Source organism: Enoplosus armatus, chromosome 1 (assembly GCF_043641665.1).
Source record: "Enoplosus armatus isolate fEnoArm2 chromosome 1, fEnoArm2.hap1, whole genome shotgun sequence".
In the NCBI taxonomy this organism is placed as follows: domain Eukaryota; kingdom Metazoa; phylum Chordata; class Actinopteri; order Centrarchiformes; family Enoplosidae; genus Enoplosus; species Enoplosus armatus.
This window is the reverse complement of record NC_092180.1, coordinates 24,853,937-24,875,998: the sequence shown is the minus strand read 5'-3', so window position 1 is coordinate 24,875,998 and position 22,062 is coordinate 24,853,937. Positions and strand designations below refer to the sequence as shown.

Here is a 22,062-nt window from a genome sequence, read left to right as displayed (position 1 = left end):
AATGTCTTGTCTTAATCACTTTCCATGCCTCTTGGGTGCTCCGCATGCCTCATGTTTATCTATAGAGGGCACCTCCGGTCAAAACATTCTTTCTGTCATTAGTTACACTGTAAAAAAAGGCTGTTTCTGCCAAACCTGGATGGCATAAAAATAGCAGCTGATAAAAGTCTAAAGCAGTTGTCTCTCTGTTTTCACTCCAACATCGTGGCACAGGCCTTTTATTTCCTGGCAACTGCTCTGCAGACAGTCTGTGACAGGCCGCTGTTCTAGCACAGAAGACCAAATAGATGTCAAGGTCTTGTTCTTAATGTGCTCTGCATTAGTGTTGTTAGTGTGTCAATGTGTTCATGTTTCTGTGAGTGAGAACGAGTGTGTGCATCTGTAAGTGTGCGACTGTGTGTACATGTGTAGAAGTGAGATGTGCGTCTTTGTATGTATGTATCTGTGTGTGTACAACTCTGGCAGCTCCCTACCAACACCAGACAAATGGCAACACAGCTGGTCGCAGCAGGAGGAGGAAACACTCAACATGGCACAGAGGGAGTGACTTCAACAAGCTCGAATAATACTGACATCTGCACACATCAGGTCTACTGACATCTACTGACTAACAGCAGCAGCCAACGTTCCTATCAACAATCAGTTCAACTCCATCCACAATGTAATTAGAAATCCTTCATCTTAGGGCCTTTTCACACCTTACAGTCCAAACCAAGGTTCGCCTTGTTGTTTGTTTGAGTTGTTTTTCCTTTTTCTGGTTCTGATGATAGCCTGCCAGAACTTCATGTAATTGGTCAGAAAGTCTGAACATCCAAAGAAATGTTTTCACACTAGAGACGAACTGAACCATGGTTAAATTTGATCCGGACCACGACCACCTTTTTTCGTCTGACCAAGGTTCAGCTGTTTGGTCCGGGCTGGGGTCCAGGGAGGTTTCACACCTGTAATTTTGGTTCAGATCAAACTGAAAAGTCCCGACCCAAACGAGGTAGGCGTGAAGGGGCCCTCAACCTAATATAATCTAATCCCCTTCCCAGTCTCACCTCCTCTGGTTCATCTCTGCGTCTCCTCCGTTGTTCTTGCCAGGACCCCAGCTGTGACGGCGAAGAGGCGACAGGGAGCGGATGCTGTTCCGGAGGAGAGAGGAGCGCCGCAGAACCTCTGTAACTCTGTCTTTGGCCTCTTCTTCAGCTTCTCCCGCACCTCCTCCACCACTTTCTAGAGGAGCAGTGATAGTAGCCCCAGTCTGGATGCCCTCCTCTGGGCTCCAGCTGCATTCCAGGCCCTGGCTGCCCTCAGGACTGGAGCTGGACGGACCAACGCTGGCGGTGTCGTCTGTGGAGGAACAGGAGACGGAAACCTCGCTTGCACTGTCTCCTCCTGTCACTGGTTCGTCGTTCTGCAGAAATCCAAGAAATATATCTATTATTTAAAGCCTCACTGCCCAGCATCATGTGCCTATGTGGAGCTGTCAAAGTAAAAGACACACCACCTAAAAGTTTATCATGAGCCACAAGAACAGCTTCATCAATTAAAAAATGACTTAAGTTAATGCCAAACTCTAATGAAATGTTGATACATTTCAGGGACCAGACTAAAAATCGCCTTTTTTCCTTAAGTATTAACTTCCGTCTCACATTCAAGGAGCACTAAAGTGAAGAGTGAACTATAGTCCAGTGTTAGTGCCTTGCACACAGGAAGTGGAACCTTTAACCCTGAAACACAGGGGAATACTTAAAATCTCTTGGGCCAATTTCACTATTTTATCAGCCACATAGATGAAGAACATAATGTGACAGTATAGAGCAGAATTGAATACAATGCAACAGAATAGAATAGATGTCCAAATTATTGTTAATTACCTAGACTATCACGTTGTATGCCCATCAGCATTTCTTCATTGAAGCATGCGATGAATTAAGAAAAGGCTAGAGAACTATTTAACCCACAGGAATGGGATATAATGAGGGCCAAATGGCAAAGCTTAGGGATAATGAGCCATTGCCACTTTATAGCAACACTGACATTAAAACAAACACCAATAAATGATGGCAACCTTGTGAAAACAAACCTTTCCCAGGAAATTGTTTCTAGGTTATCTACAGTCTTTTAAAGGTTTATTCATCATTGTTACAGGACGGTCTCAGTGATTCAAAGCCAAGACAACAACAAGTTGTTAGTTAGTAGTTGACAAATAGAGTATATTCTATATTTGTCAACTAATATGCATCTTTGCAAATGAGAAAATGCTAAATTTACGGCGGAGAGGGACAAAAATATGTCCAACGGCTGGGACTTTTTATTGTTCTTGACCAGTTTAACAACTCTGTAAACAATGAAAAACGCCACGAAAACATATAGTATTTGTAAGTACTCTTTGGCCTGGGTCTGGTGGGAAAGAACTCCAGCATGCACATACACACAGGTATGGGATAGTCCATTTAGAGCTAATTTGTAGGTGTGAGCTTTAACTGGGCCTATTGTGCTGCCAGCTGCAGTGTGAGAAGCAGAGCATAGAGCTGCTTCTGTTGGAGAGCTGGGAATGAAAGATCTGCTTTATGCTGAGGACAAGACTTCCTCTGGGAGTGAGAGAACGCGTGCATTTCTGTCTGTGTGTGTGTGTGTGTGTGTGTGTGAAAGTCCACGTGACTGCAGTGTATGTTTATGAGTCACATGACTTTAGCTTGAGAGCTAGGGGAAGGATACATCTGATCTTTATATTTAAAAAAGTTTAGATGATGCTCATATCCTAACACACTACAATTCGTGAGCATTTAAAGCTACAATGTCTTACTCAAGGGCACTTGCTCAACTGACATGTTACTGGGATCAATATTATGGTTTCTCTACCCATTATTCTACAGCTTGTAGAAAATGTATATTCTATCTTACAAAAGAAAGACCATTTCCCTTCAGGGAGCAGTGAAGACATTAATCCCCTCTTACTGAAGCTGAATTTAGCTGCTGTGGTCTTTGTGTGGACGTCATGGCACATTTTGCCCATCCCTGTCTATCTACAGTGTTCTAACCCTCAGCCTCATACTGTATACGCCCAGGCAGCTGATATTCTCCGCGCTGACGTTTTCCATTGTTGTTTACAACAAAAAGGACATTCGGCTCACATTACCATGAGCATGTTTCAAGTGCTCAACACTGCAGAAACTGAGAGATTCAAGTATTTCAACTTTAACCAAAGGGCGCCTGGCTTCAAACAGACTTTCAACATCAGCAGAGTGACAGCAGGGACCACAGCTTGCACTTCCCCAGCAGCAGTGTAGAGCTGCCGGCTTAAAAAGATGCTTAGTAGATGTTTGGCATCTCAGCCTCGGGGTGCTGATAAATAAAAAGCCAAGCACAGACTGACAAAATAGCTACTTCATATATACTGTATAATCCCTACAGGACCAGCTGCAGGGGCGAATACAAAATATAGTTTAGCTGTTTGGCGTGAGTGAGCTGGGTGTTTGGACTGCAGCCAGGAGAGGATTTGGTCAAATGAACCCTGAATTCACCGCTAGTTCAAAGTTAATACATTGTCTATTATTTTTTCATTTATTTCTTGATCATTTTGCAGTTTGGTTCTGTAAAAAGCAGGTTAACACTCATAGAGCTGACACACATAGTTTCAAATTACAGCTGTTTTATTTTAGATTTGTTCTTCCCACTTGGTACAGGGATTTAAAGCACCACTTTGCTCCCCTCATAATCTTATAAAAACTGTTAGAATTTCAGTGTATTGTTCATGAACGCCTCAACATTGATTTTCGAGAAGTGGATTGTGTGATTCTCTTAGCTCATAAACACAACTGAGCTGGCAAACTTCCAGTCACAAGTCCAGTTTGTCTGTCCTGGAGGTAAAGCTTTCCCACCGAACCCCAGCTACAAAGAGACGGCAGCGAGTCTGACCTTTCTGAAGACGCTGTCATATCCCGGCTCTGCGTTTAGGAAGCTTTCTATGTCGCTCCCAGAGTCTCTGTGAGCTGTGGAAGGACAGCTGGTGGCACTGCTGGTTCTACTGGGCAAACTGGGAGATGCTGAAGAGTGTGAGGATCCTGAAAGACACAACAACAATGTGTTAACACTGAAATTTAGCAGGCTGAAAACACAAATGTGTAACTTGAGCTATCAGAAATACGAATACGGGAGAAATCCTGACATTCTAATCAGGAAAACGTTCTGGTCTAATGTGATTAGAGTTATATTCCGTGTAACTATTTTCTCAAATAGATCATTCAGTTGTTAAACTGATATGCACCAGGTTTCCAAAATAACATGTTTTCATTTCCCTCTCTAAAACATGAGCAGGTTTGTTAGACATGAGTGAAAAGACTGAAAAGGGAATCTGAGAAGGTGTGAAAAGCCTGGTGGATCAATGGCCGACTGTCCTGACTAAAGCCGTCTGTGCCGAACTGCAAAGGCAAACAACTACTGTTTGTGTGTTTAAAAGGTCTGAGGGCAGGACTGAAGTTAAAACCCCAGAGAAAGTGACAACTGAAAATGCTGATGCTGTACTGCAAAACAGCTTTCATGACAGAGCAGCATCACATATACCATTAGTTAGCCCGTGGGCCAACTGGACACTGACGTTTACAGTGACTTTCTGCTGGATTCTGTATGAACTTTAAAGTTAAAGTCATTTGCCTGCAAACATCAGTCACATTGATGTGTACTTGAGTAAGTCACCACTTCCCCACCTGAATCATAGCCATGAATCACATGTAATATCTTCAAGACACAAAAACAACTTTAAACCATTGCTCTCACTGTAAACTCTTGGTCTAAGATCCCAGTTCAGTACTTCTTATCAAGTCCCACTAGTGTTCTTTAACCATAGCAGGTATTCAACAGCAACCCACCATGAGCCATTTTTGGGTTTAAATACACTATTTCAGATGCCCCATCCTTGAATAACAAGTGATCCGCTCTAAAGTCTGCACACAGTACAACATCTCTTACACAACAGCCGCATGGCGCTGCAGTTTTTTGTACATGTAAGGACATGTACAGATAATGTCCCAGGCCAAACTAAAAGAGGAAGTTTGTACCCAGCTACAGATGTATAACAGTGGGCTTACTTTAGCCAGAAGCCAAGAGCAACTGGATGAGATCATTCACTGAGTTTGTTATTTTGCATCATTTCTGATTCTGTCTATTTCTGCCCGAAAAAAGCAGAAGTTATTCTTTATCCCTCAGGAACATTTTCCCTGTGCTCATATGAGCAAGAGGAAGTGCGTGTGTGTGTGTGTGTGTGTGTGTGTGTGTGCGTGCGTGCGTGCGTGCGTGTGCAAGTTTTCATCCCTGAAGGACCAGGATTCTGTGTGAATATGTCTACAATAATTAATAATTAATGGCGTTACAGAATGAAGGTTAGCACCAATGGCAGATCCCAAATGCAGTTGATCATCTCTGACTACAGCGAGTGGGCGCTTGAGGAAACTGGAGGCTGAACATTCAGCTCAGAGGAGGGGGCCATCAGGGTTTCGAGAGGTGGGACAAAGGGTTGCAGTGGGAGTGGTCAATGACAGCATTTTTGCAAGAATCTGTTACACTGCAATAACAAACTACCAATTGGGGGACACAGTCACAGACTTCCTGCAACTGATTGACTGCTTATTACTCACTGCTGGCCTACTCACTTAGCCTTGTCTGAAAGACTGCTAAGCCCAAGAAGTCAGCAGGGATCAAGGTCTTCAAGGATGACAATATCGACCAGTACAGTAGCACTCACACACGTTACACAGACAACTTAAAAACACATGATAAGATCATCTAAATCAGCAGCTCTCAAGTATTGAAGTACGTCAAACAATCACTGAGCTGCTCTGTGAACAGTAGAGCTACACACAGGGCCTCATAGAGGAGGATGTCATATAGATGGTCACCTCATGTCACCATCACAAGCCAATTTCCTTTACAAGATGGTGGACAACAGTGCAAATAAGAAAACTTAACTGACCTTTGACCCCAAGTGCTACAGCAGAGCTTAACCTTGACCAAGGTGGTTTTGGATGTTGATGCAAAGATATTTTGCCCGTTGTTCGTCATATTTATAAGGTCACAAGCCCACCATGATGGGAATGTGCCTGTGTTGGGAGAGTGGTAAGTGGTGGTGACAGAAGTGGATGCTGGGAGTTTTTCTCGGACTCCACCCCCTCACACCTGTCCACCAAAACTAGCAGGGGACTGTGAGCTTTGACAGCTGTCTGCCTCCCTCTCTTTCAAACAGACCCCCGCACACACAGAGAACAGGTGTAAAGTCCTCTGATGAGTCAGTGGGTGGTTGAGGCTGTTGGCTGAATGTGAATCAGCTCACACACCTGTAGATTACATTGACTAATATGCAACATATTTATATCATTGACTTTTAGAGGGACTAATGGGGTCAATATAGAATTTGTAAAAAAGTGAAAAGCCACATCACTCGGATGGAGTAGTTAGAGGAAATATATCATTATCATGTAATAACACACAGGTACTGTACGGCTCTGTAGAAAAATCGAAGAAAAAGGAAGTCAGGCTGAACTCAGGAGGAGAGGTGTGTGTTGTTAGATGAATGCGGCAGAAGAAAAATTGCAAAGCAGATATCATCCAAACAAATCATCCAGTCTGAAGAAATGAATGTGGTAAGAAATACCTGACAAGATAAAGTATCCATCGGACCTCTCTGTCTCAAAACACTCCTCTCTGCACATTTTCATACTGTTAGTCGAGATAAGTCACCACTGAGGCTACCTTAAGTGTTTTCCCTAAGTGCAGATTTTATCAGCACTTACAGATAAAACCTTATTTATTTTTCCTTCTTCCCTCATATTTCCTTGTCCTGCATTTTCTAAAGACGTGACATGTTAAAGTTGTGCAACCGGGCTGATTTTTTGCAGATAGAAGATTTAGCCTGTCAGTCACTGTATAAAACTGAGAAAACCACTGGGGGCTGACCACACTGGATGCACTTTGAGGTCTGAACAACATAAAGTGGGCCGCACTGACTTCTTTTTTTTGTTGAAGCCCTTAAAGCAGAGCAGCCTGTTTTTTCTGTTGTGACTAGCTAAAGTGAATCAGCTCATAATCAGCCATCACCCTACCATCTGCTGTTCAATGTTCTAGTTTGAGCAACACACAAAATTGAACTGTTGTTAAAAAAACTCAAAACATTTAAATGCATAATGAAAAGTGTTAGGAGACTGCCGACATATAGCCCCCAATTTTCACGGAAATTAAAATCTTTCCTCTGCTGTCTTCCTTGCACACATTATGGAGAGTACGCGACTTAACCAAACTGTAATTTAAACCTTCACTTTGATTCATGTAAAACCACCATTTACTCCTATATCTTTGTTTTTTCTTTTCACTGTATTATTTTTGCCTTGAACCCAAGGCACACCCAGCGCGTCTCCTCCTATATAAATAAGGGTTACTGAATCGAGCCGAGCTAAACAGGACGCGGCTTCAGCCATGATAAACACTATATCACGCAACATTACACACAACGCGTTAAAGCAGGCAGCAGCATGACTCTCAACAGCAACTAGCAAACCACAGGCAGCCAGGCAAGCTATCAACCTGTGGCCTTCCAAAAACACATTAACCAGCTATACAGTATTATGGGATGCAGACCCAGGTCCATCATACACCATAGACAATACACAGCATGCTCCGTGCACATATGAAGAGGCTTCAGTTGTTTTTCTGCGAGATCGTCAAATGAAATGTATGTATTCAGTCACCAAAATGAGGTTTTGCACAACAGTAGTGAATCAAGTGCTCTTGAGTCCCTTCTATGTTGTCTTTGGCACTGTGTCTAACCTTCGTAAAGCCAAACTTTAAACAACATATAACATTCTGCATAGGGTTAGGGGGTTAGCTTTTGATATTAACATGTACAGAAAACATGCTAGAGGGAATTGTCCACGCAATATGGTTTAACCCTGACACTTGTAACTCCACAAGCAGAGCAGAGTATCACTGAGGTCTCAACCCTGACCTTGACCTGGGTGGTTTTGCGAATCATGGCTCCTGTTGCTACCTGCTATAGCTAACCTAACAAAATGAATAACCAGAGAAAGAGAGACATAGGCTGAAGGAGTTTAGTGCAGGAGAGAAAGAGAGAAATATTTCCACCAGAAAGGAAGTGATGTCGACCTGTCCCCGCTGCTGCAGAGGAAATCCGACCCTCACCCACCCTTCCATTTTATTTCCATTTGACACTCCTGGTTTTCCTTTCTTTCCATCTTTGCGTTTTCTTTCTTTCTCTCTGTATCGCTTCATCCCATCCATTAAAGGCTTTTCTCTCTCTTTCTCTGTCTGAAAGACTGATGTTTCATCTGTTTTCCACCGCAGATAAAAGGCAGTTTGTTCTTAGCCTGATCCAGCTCATCGATCTGTTGGTCTTTTTTATTAAGACTGGTCTCTCTGCAGACAGACTCATCTTATGGAGGTCAAAGAATCCTTTTTCTCATGCTACATATGTCATACTATGAGAAATATTAATCTAATTCTTTTCAGATTCATATTTCTCTTACAGTCATTAACCACATGCTGACTGAAACATATGCACAGCTGCAATGGAAACAATCAACCGTTTACTGCAGTGACCTGTGAGCTAATGTTGTTTTTAGCCACACTAGCAGCGTGGGTCTAAGGATGGTAATGTCAACCGATCAGTCAGCCCACGACTTTGTTCCAGACTGAAATATCTCAACAACTATTGGACAGATTGCCATGAAATTTAGTACAAACATTAATGGTCCCCAGAGGCTAAATCCTAATGACTATGGTGATCCCCTGACTGCTCACCTAGCGCCACCATGAGGTCAAACCTTTCATTTGTCCAACACTTTAGTTTCTGGCCTAATACGTAACTTATGACATTGTGTTTTGTGCTAATTAGCAAATGTTGTGCTAACACGCTAAACTAACATGGTGACCACTTTAAATATTACCTGTTAAACATCAGCATGTTAAAGTTGTAAGCATGTTAGCAAGTTTACATTAGCATTCAGCTCAAGGCACTGCTTTACAGCCTTAAAGAGCTAGCTTGGTTGTAGAGTCTTGTTAACTACCGAAAGACATTAATAGAAAACAAAACAGAAACTGAGACAAAGAAGAAGAAGAAGACAAAGAAGGAACTAAACATTAACTTAAACAGAGGTGAAGGCAGGATGCTTGTAAGACATAGTATATAAAAAGACTACTGAAGAACTACTGCTACCACTGATGCTGAGCTAACATCCCATGTCTTACCGCCATGTTTCTACAGTCAATCCTGCTGTTTCTCTGAGACACCACTGGCACTAACGTTAATTAGCTGTGTTACATGTACAGGGCCACTTCCAAAATCACTGAGGGGTCAACTGGAATACCTCCAACTGTTACCACCCTGAGCAGTTGGCAGGAATGTGTATCACATCCTCTCCACGCATGTAGCGTGCGTCCACGTCCTTTGTTTGCATGCTGCTTGAGCATGAGATACAAAACTGGATCCGGCTCATCAAAACACTGCTGTACAGCTCCACTAATGCTCAAAACTCCACACACAACCTTTAAGTCATTTACTCAAACACTCCAAAGTTGCTTGGTATGTTTTAGCCAGCTGTCTTCTGCCTTACTGATACAGTGTCTCATATGAAATTCTGTCCTAGTCCAGTGGATGTTCTGCTATGAGGTTTTTTTTAAAGAAGTCCTCTTAAGTACCCTTATTTCAAAAAACATAGCTTAAGTAGTTAAGTAGAATTGTTGTTAACAACTATTTGAAAATGTTCAATCAGGTTTTGATTACCATTACAGCAATCCAGCCATGTGTGAAAGGCAACACATTTATCAGCTGATTTACCATGTTGGTTAATAAGAAGGCCTGAGAGTTATACAGGAACAGTTATCACCGTTGTGTTAGCTATTAACATTAGTTACCACTCGCATCATGTTTACAGTATATGTCCGTGTTTTAGACCATGATGGTTTATGAGCCGTTTCAGAAATCTTCCTTTAGGACAAAACCCCAAATTTACTACAAGGTGAAATATTGAATACTTGAAATTCACTGCATGGCACCAGCCAAATAATTAAAGATATTGTATATCAACACTAAAATATCAGAGACTATCAGAAGCTTCACTCCAAAAATACCAGTATCTGGCTGCAAAATCTCAAATGCCTTGCGTTTCAGACCAGCTAAATGATGGCTGATGGTCTCAATATCGTCTTTTGAGTAGAAAGAAAAATGTCAGAGAGCTGATTTTACAGTACTGAATCCAACAAGAAAAAGCTGCTGTCCAAATGCTCAAACGATGCATGTGCCTTTGCTTTGTGTCAACCAGACTGTCTGAAAAGCCACCAGTCCAAACATCAATTTGCTATCACAAATGGGCTTCATAGGACAAAGAATACAGCGTCTTCCAGCATAAACATTAATGCATAAATGACCCACTTCTACACATATGTCACTGATAAGAAAGCAACCTTGCAGTGTGGCTCATAGCAATATACATAAATCCTCTTAAATTAGAAAACAAAACACAAAAAAACATACACAAAAAAAGCTATCTGAATTCAGACTCCTTTCTGAGCAGAAAGGTTGGATCATTTGCGGCTGAGAGTAACTCTTACCTGAGTGCTGAGTGTTGCAGGGCTGATGGAACGACGCCTCTCTGTCTCGGTGGATCTACAGAGAAACAGGAAGACACTGAATCAGCCTCAGCAACATGTGATCGTCACCCACAAAGAAGTAATGATGCAGACCAGCGTGGCAGTTAGGAAGTGTTGCTCGGTACACAGGACAGGAGGCAACAATAAGACACTCAGACTTAAGAGTATTCATCGGAACTAGTAGCTGCACTCCAGCTCCATCTCCAAGAGGAACTGTTTGGAAAGATCTAACTTTGGTCTGGTTTCAGCCTTCAGAACTCACAGTCACACCGACATCGACTCAAACACACTGACACGCACACACACACAAACTGCCTGTCAGAGATCTGTAGTTGGCTGTAAACACACGACGCTGGGGCTCTGCTTCCTCTGTGGTCTGAATGTCTATACAACAGCTGTGTGTGTGTGTGTGTGTGTGTGTGTGTGTGTGTGTGTGTGTGTGTGTGTGTGTGTATATGTGTGTGTGTGTGTGTGTGCGTGTGAGTGAGAGTGAGAGAGCTGGTTGTAGCTATAAAAGCCACTGGCACCCCCCTCTTTCGCAGGCAACACAAAAGCTTCGACAGTTTGGCCGAAGCTCTGCAGATTTGACTGACAGCTCTGAATGTGAAGCTAACAGAGGCTCAGAGAAGCTCATTGTGTTTTAATGAACTCCATCAACGACATGTAGATAAAGATGATGGGCTTTGATTTTGAGCATGTCCCTTGTACAAACTGAGTGAACTAAAAACAGATTAATAATCTATTAACCAAGCCAGATTGCCAAAACCAAGCTCTTCAGCAGAGACAAAAGCCTTGTTGGTTGAAAACATGGCTTTTTTATTAGGGGTCAAGTGATTTCTGAACAGAGCTGAAACTACTGTAATGGATTGTAGATGGTACCTCCTTTAATACGTTTGTGGTCTGTCCTCCAGTGGTTTGCTCCTTCCTTTCTTCCATGTAGCTTGTTTCCTCCACTCCTTAATTCTTCCCGTTTAACTCTTATCCCCAGTAAACCCAGGTTAAGCCCGACTCAGATCAACAGGCTTTAGCATGGCCCTTTAAACTTGGCTGTCTGAGACTTGTACAAAGGAACCTCCAGACGTAGTATAAACAGGTCCCTGATCTGAAGACCACAACCTTTAATCTGAAAGAGGAATCAGAGGAACAAGATTCTGTTCCACCATGGGCCAACAAGTCAACTTGTGAGTTTCAGTCACACCACACCCACTGTGTGGATCCTGGAGCTTTTAACGGATCAGTGGGAGTGATGCTGTGATGTTGATACATACTTGAATGAAAACAACTATTCCTGGTGTGAAGTGAATAAGATATAAATCGATATATAGTCTTCCGACTGAATGAGCGCAAAACTGCATTAGATTAAAAAAATACGGCAGCAACTTATTATTTTACAGGTGTTCCCTTTCTTGCCGAGAGTTAGATAAGAAGATCAATACCACTCTCATGAGTGTCCATTAAATATGAAGCTACAGCAGTAGCTGATTATCTTAGCTTAGCATAAAGACTGGAAACACTAGGAAACAACTGGCCCGACTCTGACCCAAAGTAACAAAGTCCACTTATGAGCACCTCTAAAGCTTGCTAATTAATACAAATTAATGAATTAATTGTTTACTTAATACAAATACCAAAGTGTAAAAACACTAATTTGTCATTTCTTGGAAGGATGCACTGACTTCCTTGCCTTGTCATCAGCATAAGATTGCCAGGCAACCAATGGATACTCCAGCAATTTATTTCGATTAATCAATTAATTGCATACTTAACCAGAGCTCAGGGTCTTCAAACTGGTTGGTTTTTTTTCAAACCAGCAATTCAAAATGTACAGTGATATAATATAAAAAAAGAGAAAAGCAGCTAATCCTCACATTTGAGAGGCTTAAAGCAGTAAATGCATTTCTGCATGATAAATAATTTTAAAGTTTTAATCCTTAAGACTTTTGTGATCTTTCTGCATTTTTCCGTAATTACCTCTCTACATAGTAGTTTTCACTAGAGGTGGCAGAGTCCGCCATTCCCACAGGGGATTCAAAATTGCCGACCTACGCATTATAAGACAATGTCAGAGACAAAACCCACTAACCCAGAGACAAAAAGAGGAAAAGAAGTCAAAACTAATCAGGAGCACATACACTGCCGTTATTGAGAAAATGGAGAACAGACAGAAACAAAACAAGAGACAATCAGGAGGCTAAAAACTAATCAAAGACAGAGGACAGAGGGGGATGGGTGAGTCCCAACCAACCAGCAAGGTCAACCCTCCCAGAATGCTTTGGGGGTGAGGAGGCTGAGCTCAGTTTCTCAACAACTAACCCTCAACTGTCCCAGAGCACACTAGTGACAAGCCCGCTGAGACCCAGAGAAACACTGAGCTCTGTTCTCCAGGCCTGGGAGTGGTGTGTGTGTGTGTGTGTGTGTGTGTGTGTGTGTGTGTGTGTGTGTGTGTGTGTCAAAGTATCCACTGTGACCATATACTTTTGCATTCCTACAAACACAGTGACAGGCACTTGCATACCAACTGGCACTGTGTACATGCACACATTACAAACACTTATGCTCCTTTTTTTCACTCATCAAGTCACACCCACACACACCCACACACACACACACACCCACACACTCAGATGCATGCACAGACAGCACACACACTGGCCTTTTTTCTCACAGCTGTGTTCAGATATCAAACAGAGCCCGCTGAGAGAGAACAAACACGCTGACGAGGAAAGATTAGCTGGTCACAGAGGGCGCCAGTACGCACACACACACACTCATAAATGTATGCACAGGTTCTGCTCAGAAGTTAAATAACTGCCAATGACTGTAACAAATTACAAAAGGCTACATGGCTTGACCTTACAGCAGATCAGAGACAGAAGAACTTCAAATGGAAACAAAGAATCCTGAATAAAATACAGATTAAAGCCAAAGTAAAGGAAACAGCAGCTTTAAGTGTTTTAATAGACTGTTTGCACACCGTGAGCCACCAGAACAGCGTCAGTTTGTTTTGGCACTAATTATACAGTGAACTGAACTCTTAGGCATGATGGGATATGAAGTGGATACTTCTCTTGGGGGGTGATCATATGTGGAAGTGCCTGCTATTAATGGAAGTTATATATTTATTCATGTCTTTGCTTTATTTTGGCAGTGTGTTGCAGTTCATATTATTTGGTGAAGAATGAAAGAATACTGCTCAGTCTGGATGAAATAGCATCAACTTCTCCTTTCAGATGATAACTTCTCATTCGGTTCACTGATGGTTCAGTGGTGATGGTTCAACCCTTAAGCTGCCACAAAAGTCAGTGGTTCGTGTCTCAATCTGTCACAGAAAAGAGGAAAAATAAGCTTCTTTCAACTCATGTTTTAGCCAACATAGCATCCACTGAGATCAACAGTAACCAAACCTTCAGCTTTTTGGTCACAACATTATCAGAAACACACAAGGAAGTAAATGGTTTTTAAAAAAGCTGAAAAGAAGCACTATGGATGAAAGGAAAAGGTCGGGTTGGACATGAGGTAAGATGAGTAGAGTTGAGGAGGTAAGTATGTTTTGTCCAATACAAACCAAAAGGCACAAGGTGACAGCCAGTTAGGCAGTCAGCAGCCCATACACCATACATTCATCAAACAAGTGGTCCAGCCAGTTAGCAGGCCTGCAAACCAGTCAGTCAGCCAGCGAGTGAAGAACTGACCACCCCCCCCCGAAAGCTGGCAGCCCAGAGTCTGAACAGCCCAGTGCATATTTGTAGCATCAGGGGAATCTAAACTGTACCCAGTAAAAACACATCTGGTTTAAAAATAAAAGGCGGGCTGGTGTGTGTGTGTGTGTGTGTGTGTGTGTGTGTGTGTGTGTGTGTGTGTGTGTGTGTGCATGCCGAGGCAGGCAGGACTTGGACCACTGCCTTGTTTCTAAACAGGCAGGCGGCCAGAGAGGTTCCGCAGCATTGGAGGATGCCATGCCTGACTGAATGACCGTTTCCAGCCAGGTATGCATAAATGGTTTGATCCCTGAGGGCAGCTGGCAGCAGACCTGAGGCCAAGGCTATTCTCTGTTGCACCTTGGAAGTGCACTGAATTCAACTTACCAAACACTGAAGCAGGATAAAAGCAAACCTGTCAAACTACGACCCAACTACTTTTTATTTTAAGACCAATTATGAGGTGCTTCATTTACTGAAATCATTTTCCCTAAACTTCACAGAGAGGTCATAGGCCACAGTCAGCTACAGAATAGTGCAAGTACAAGTAGAGCTGACAGGGACAGACTATTTCAGCATGATGAAGGATTGAAGGACTATACTTTTAATCACCAGAACACTTGGATTGTTTCATTCAGAATGATTAAGAATAACCTTCAGAGAGCAGATCATCAATATTACAAGCAAATGGGTCAAGAGTCAGAGGTTGTAGCACTTTGACTACAGAGGAAACAACTATTTCTGCGGATGTTAGACATGTGCCCAAAAAAGGAAAAGAAAATCTGGAGATGTGTTATTTCTCCGCGTGTTGCTTGTGCCTGTATATAATGTAGCACTGTCTTAGTTAGTATAAAGGCTTATTCACAGTTACTGTACTTGGTAAGTGAAGTGATGATGTGTTTTGTGACTCCAGGCCAGGAGAGATGCTGGGATGTGAAACGCTGGTTGGAATGAAGTCATTTGGCCGAACGCCTGTTTCCATCTGAGGCCAGAGGAAACCGTTAGCCCGGCGCTGCCTCTTTCCCACACCATCATAGAGTTCTCTCTCTTTTTCTCACACACACACACACACACACACACACACACACACACACACAGACTATCATCCTTGTTATTTCACCCCTCGGGTGAAAAGAGGAGCTGACATCAGGAACAAGTTTAGAAAGTGACAATAGACTAACGAGAGGTGTTACATATACCAGAGCAATCCACTTCATAGATATTTTCCTCTCAGTACCTCCCAGTCTGCTCTGCTCCGCTTCTGGATGTCACGACCGGCAGACAGCATGACGGTCAACATGACGTACCGTAGGTCAATCGTCTACTGTAGTGGAGTTCATTGTTTAGTTTATGCATGATAATTGATAGTCCAGGTTTCAGTCAGCGGGTTATTTGTTTAGATTACAGCTAATACTCATCAAGCAATAGGAAATGGTTCCGTTTTGAGTCATTAGCTTAGTTTGAATTAAATCATCCAGTCTTGTTCAGTTGATGATGATTAGATAATATTAGAAAAGTTTCGTCTACATTGTACAAGTTGTGTCCCCTTTATATTTAGTCAAGTGACATGAAGTCAATTTTATTTATGGAGCCCAATTTAAAATCACTAATTTGCCTCAAAGGGGTTTAAAATCGCCCTCTGTCCTTAGACCCTCGATTCAGATGTGGAAAAACGGGACAGACAGACATACAATAGATGTGTGTTTAGAATAAACCAACACAGCAAAATTACAGTCTCATGATGACAAAATTATAGATAGATTAAAACATACATGAAGAATACCAGAAACTTCCAGGTGCCACCAAACTGATTATATCAGTTCATATTTTTGAATTGCACAGTAGTTTATTTTACTACTATCATTACTGTGTTCATTATAGTCCAATGACATTCACTCCTGCTGAGTTCCAGTGGCAGTTTTACTTGACTTCATTGAACTTGGTCACAAACCAAAGTATTGGACAGAGTAAGACTTTGACCCGTTGGTAGCGCTGCACGAAGTCAGTACATCACCAAAGTTATTACAGTTCAACATGGGGCATGAATGTGTGTACCAAATGTTATGGTGATCCATTAAATTGTTGATATTTCAGTTTAAGTGGTTAACACATTGCCACCCCTACAGCCACGCTGCAGGGGCCGAGTAGAGCAACAACATGAAGAAAATGATACGAAATAATAATCATGTACATTTATAGAGATTTTTCAGAGTCATCTGCTAATCAGTAGCATCTGATTCAACTGTCCACTATTCTAATAACTAAACTACCCACATAAGTATGCTCATCACTAATCACTGGAAGGGAATGTCTTATGATTAATACCACAACACTTTTACCAACAATCAACAGGACTAATTGCTGCCTTACAGCCAAAAGAAAAAGCCAAAGTGGGAAAAAGGCATAAAGGTTTCTATATCTGTAGTGCCGTTTGGGCTAAATAGCACTTTTGGGTGCTGTAAAGATCCCCTTGAGAAAGATTCCACTGAACACCCAGTTCAAATGGTCTGACACAGAACTGTTACGGTACACTAACAGGACCTCTGAGAGGGATAGAAATGTCCCAACTTTGCAGTGTGACAAACATTTTAAGAACATCAGTGGACATTATACTGTGTTTTAGCTTTATAGTGTTTCAGACAAGTACCCACTATCCTGACCAAATAATCCCGGAAAGACCTTAAACTGTCTGAGCCTCATTAAGTTTCATACACAGTTATTCCACAGAGATGGATGGAGTGCAGGCATCTGTCTTGGTGTCACATACAGCATACCCATGCAGCGTACAGCCGAAAACCACACTCCACCCCAAAATAATCAGCACTGTGTGTCTGGAGGGCCACTATCAACAACCATGCAATCATCTCCCAGGGTGCAACACAGCGAAACCCATCACAATATCCCTGGCAGACGACTACAGGTTTGCCACAACATGTTGAAGCACTTTGTGACAGTTATGATTATGTTTTACTTAGCTTTTGAGAACAAGTGTGATCTGGCCTTTAAAAACAATCTGTCTGAGGAGCTTAAACTACTACATCACTCTTAAAGGTACTTAATGTAATGTAATAATGTCGTTAATTATCTTCAACCTCCCTTTTATGGTTTACTTTTATGATTTCAGTCCTTCTTTTATATTTCTTACCTTAATCTATTATTCTGTATCTGTTTAAAGCACTTAACAACTGTTTTCAAAGCCTCTGTTCAAATGTTACTACTGTAGCAGTAGCAGTACTTGCACTGCAAATTTGTTGGAAAGTACGGATAGGTAGCCTACCTTTATCAAAACCACGTCTACAGCTCTCTCTCCTTTGGCACAGAGACTGTACCTCCGCTTGTGTCGTTCGTACATTTCCCCTTAAATATCCAGAGCAGATTTACTGAACAGAGGGTTAAAATCCAGCAGAAACACTGTTGAGGAGAGCTGAAGCTGTCTGCTAAGCTTCACATCTGGCCACAGAAGCAGCCTTCTACCAGACTCCAGCTCTACTCCCTCCCTCCTTCTCTTCTTCCCTCCCTCCTTCTCTTCTTCCCTCCCTCCTTCTCTGCTTCCCTCCCTACCTCCCTTTTCTTTTCCTCTGTCGCCTCTCAACTTCTCTCCTGACCCTGCCTGGCTCATGCCTTTGCTCTCTCTCTCTCTCTCTTTCTCTCTCTGTATTTTATCTCTCTCTTCCTCAGTGAGGCTGTGAATGTGTCTCTCTCAACCTGTAAATTAGCCAGCCAAAGTAGTACATTGTCATAGTGTGACAGATGACAGTAGGGCATTACTTCAGTTAATGTGATTCAATCATCAGAATGTATCCTGTTGAGATTCAACACCCCCTGCTGGATGAGGACTGAGGCCACATGAGGCGCCTTCAGGGTGTGATGGCACCTTTCTCAGATGATGGCCAGTGGCCATATTGAAACAAGTTGGGAGTGATATTATGGCAGAGCTGTAAGCAGCAAAGAAATGGCCTCACTTGAATATTCATCCACAAGGGGCAGAGCTAGAATTGGCCTGTCACTCACCAGTGCAGGTCGCGCGTCAGATTTCCCCCCCCACATGTGATTTATTAAATCTAGGCCTGGTGATATAATCAATATTACAATATGAATCCTTCAAAATCATATATGAACATATATCACAATGGCACATGTAAGCAAAATGTAAAAAATCTAATTGATGGTAATTGCTATGAACATCAAACAAAAAGACGATATAATCTTATTGTTGTGATACAATACTGCTGGAAATACTGTATCTAAGCTCTAATTATGTTTGACTACATATTGTAAGTTATTGATTAATCTGTTGTCTATCTTTGGAAGTATCTACTCTCCAAAGCCCAAGCTCAAAGGTCCTGATGTACTCAAAAACGGATAAGAACGATAAGAGCAGGGTGGACGGCGGACAGGCACAGGCTTCTGTATATACCACTCTGGATGTCAGGGTACATGGACGTGTTCCACACATGCCGATTGTGAACTTTATGTGGACCCTCACAGCTGCACTCTCTCTCACCATCATTTCAAAGAAGGAATATAAACGAAGGAACCTTATAATGTAACTATGAACGTCTTTCCCTGGCATTCTAGGAAGAGAAGAAATGCAACTGCCTCTCTACCACTCTGCAGGACAGCAGCTGGACAAGAGCTTACAAAACCATCTTTAAATTCAGCATTCTGTCCTTTGTTTGAGGCATTGTAGGCTTTAAGGTTGCTCTCATCCACCAGATCTCTAGCGTGGCCTCCTGGATGATATTTAGATCCATGTACACATGTGGTAGTCCCTACAGTCTGTGGGTTGATTCTGACATGAGAATCCAGCTTTGTTCTTTGGTCCTGCCTTTAGCTGGCTAATAGCACAGAGGGGTGAAGCCCGGCAGCCACAAACAAATCTGTGACCTTCACAGAGCACCAGGTGTTTCAAAGTTAAGGGAGACACTGTCAAGCCTGTGACTGTGACATATAGGCTATATTACAGTACATATTTGTATATATCATCCTGTAGTGCTGCCTTTTCTTGCTCTTGGCTGTGAAGTTCACTCACTTGAGTTCTTTACCTTGGAAAATGCTGGCAGCTGCAGAGCTTGTTCTATAACGCTGTGAATGCCACCTCTCCCCCACATAAATAAAACAACATTGGTGGCCCAATGTGTTGACGGCAGCACACTGAACCTTACTGTAGTAATGAAATGCAGAAGATGTCATACATTCTGAATCAACCAGGACTAAATTATCTGCCGTTTAAATAGCTTACATCTTGTCAAAACATTGACACACTCTTTGTAATTTTAATTACTTCATTAACCTTACATCTCATTTCATGCAGCTAGTTGCTGTTGCTGTCATTTAGATCCTGTTATCCAATCAGTTTGATTCTTTGCTGTTCTCTGGAGTTATATAATCTTCTCTATATACACTTTTAAACGTGTTTTTCTTATGTTTCACAATTGTGATTGTTATAATGATAACGATTATTCTTCTTATAATAAAGATGTTTCACACACTTTGCATGTGGATGTTACTACCATAGTGTAAACTAAAATGCTAAAGGTAAGTTCTGAGGCTGCATCTCCAGTATGTGAACAGCCAGCATGACTCCAAATTGCCTGCTCATCATAGAAATTACAGGAGATTTCAACATCATCAAATGGCAGGTCATTAAATTTTCTCTCTGGTCAAGAGGAAAAACTCCAGTGACGCAATCGAGGCTACATCGCCCTCTGCTGGCGACCCCAGCATCCTGCAGGCTGTGTATCCTGCAGCCAAACATCTGGCATTGAGAACAAGCCACTGACCCAGACCGCAACCCAGGAATAAGCAGAGCCACTCCAGTCTATGGCTGCTGAGGAATCTGTCAGTCAGCAACATTTCAGAGTAAAGCCTTGTCTACTGAAGATCGCATCCATGCGCTCAGCGGCTGAGCTGAGGCAGTAAATGAACTGCATTACATGACTTCCACAGGATGAGGGAGCGAGATCCTGTTGAAATTTACAGTAAAGTAAATGTAGAGGTCAGACTCCAACAGGTAATATATTTCTTGTTGAATGACTGCACTAACCAAAAAACAAAAAACAGACAAAGCTGCAAGACTCAAATTCAAAGGTTTTACCCAGAGGAAAAAATGTCCCAGGCAGGTTTATTCCTGAACTCTCTGCAAATCTCTACTTGGCACATCAAGCTGCTCATCAGCAAATCCTGCCTTTCCTTCACCCCCCAAATTTTTTGGCGCACTTTACTGGAGACATCTTGCAATTCCTGGCTATGATAAATAATAACAATCTTAAGTTTCTACACACCAAAACATATAGTAGCAATTCTGCGAAAAGTAGATGCAAAAGGAGCCAAAATTAATTTTATGGAACATGAACTGCATATTTCTTTCCAGGCATATTTCCCATTATATTCTGTTGTGCAGATGAAAAGTGCAAGTTTAAATTTGCCTTAAATCTATAGATGGGTGTTATTACAAACTGTGGTGCAGATTGGCCATGCTAACAGGATGCAGAATTATTAAATGAATATTAAACTATTTAAATCATTGCTCTGGTGCTAGCATCAGAGCACTCCTGTTGCTTTGTAGTTCCTGAATGAATCAGATTTACAGACCTTTTTCACAACACACATTTGACTTGTCATAGCAGGAAAAGCAAAGGTGGAACTAATAACACTGTAAAGCTGAATGTTATTAGTTACACTCTACTCAACTTTAGTTTCAAGCCAGGTTTTACCCCTGGCCCTGTAATATCTCAGGAACTGAGCTTGGTTGCCTGTTTGATCGCATCCTCTTCGTGCCAAAGGCTACTTAGGGTGTTTCAAAGGTTTGGCAAATAATGACTCATTTTAGACTCATGTTAATCAAACCTACATCTTCAACAAAGCAGAGCTCGATAGCTGACAGTAGAGACTTTGAGCTTACCGTAGAGAAGTCTGTTTCCTCTGCTGGGCCATTTTCTTCCTCACCGGCACCAATTACAGTTTCTTCAGACATGATGACTTCCACCTCTGGAGAAATGCACACAACACAATGCAATCAGTGCAATGGCAAATCCTCCAAATATAGGAATCAATAACAAGTGTTCAGAATGAAAGGAATTGAGTCTTGTCTATCCACACTGCAGATACACTGACGAGTATAGTGATGTAGTAGCTTGTGTCTGTAGTTCTTATGTACTATTAAAATTTCCCTGACAGGAAAATTTCCCATGTGGCCAATAACAATTTGAATGTAAATGAATTAATCATTCTTTGATAGTAAAAGCAGAAACCAGACGGTCCATTGATGGTACTGTGTAATTATCTGAGATGGGTTGAAGGAATCTATCTTGGAAGGTTTATGTAAGTGAACATCACTTGATGAATGTTAGAGGGAGTGGAAAAGTCTCAGAAATTACTCTCCATTAAAAAAGAACTTTCAGATTTTCTTGTGTTTTTAAGCATCCACTAGAATCCAGATGCAATACTCTCGTCTTTATTTCAAACCATGAAACAACAGAGAGCTTGTCTCTGATCAGCTATGATGCGACCTGATGCTAGGCCACTGTCAGGCTGTAAATATATCCCCTCGTTTATAATGACACCCCACTCTGTGTGTGACGCACAGCACCAACCTTGCACTTGACCTGTCTTTATGGGACTTGGGTCCAGTACCATTATCCCTGATGAGTGAAAATTGCCGACAGAGGAGTGCTTGAAGTTCACTTAGAGAAGGGAGACTCTGCGGGTCTCACTTCCTGCT

At 42.0% G+C, this 22,062-nt stretch overlaps 1 protein-coding gene across 1 annotated transcript in view; it reads right to left on the bottom strand.

Moving 5' to 3' along the window:
* The window catches only part of LOC139282448 (A-kinase anchor protein 13), a 74,679-nt gene that overhangs the window by 31,970 nt on the left and 20,647 nt on the right, over window positions 1-22,062 (bottom strand). Inside the window, exons 8-11 of the mRNA XM_070902172.1 lie at window positions 21,244-21,329; window positions 10,603-10,657; window positions 3,907-4,052; window positions 1,044-1,399 (exon numbers count right to left, since the gene is read on the bottom strand). Of these exons, the coding sequence (XP_070758273.1) occupies window positions 1,044-1,399; window positions 3,907-4,052; window positions 10,603-10,657; window positions 21,244-21,329 (643 nt within the window). The remainder of the gene's footprint in view (window positions 1-1,043; window positions 1,400-3,906; window positions 4,053-10,602; window positions 10,658-21,243; window positions 21,330-22,062) is intronic.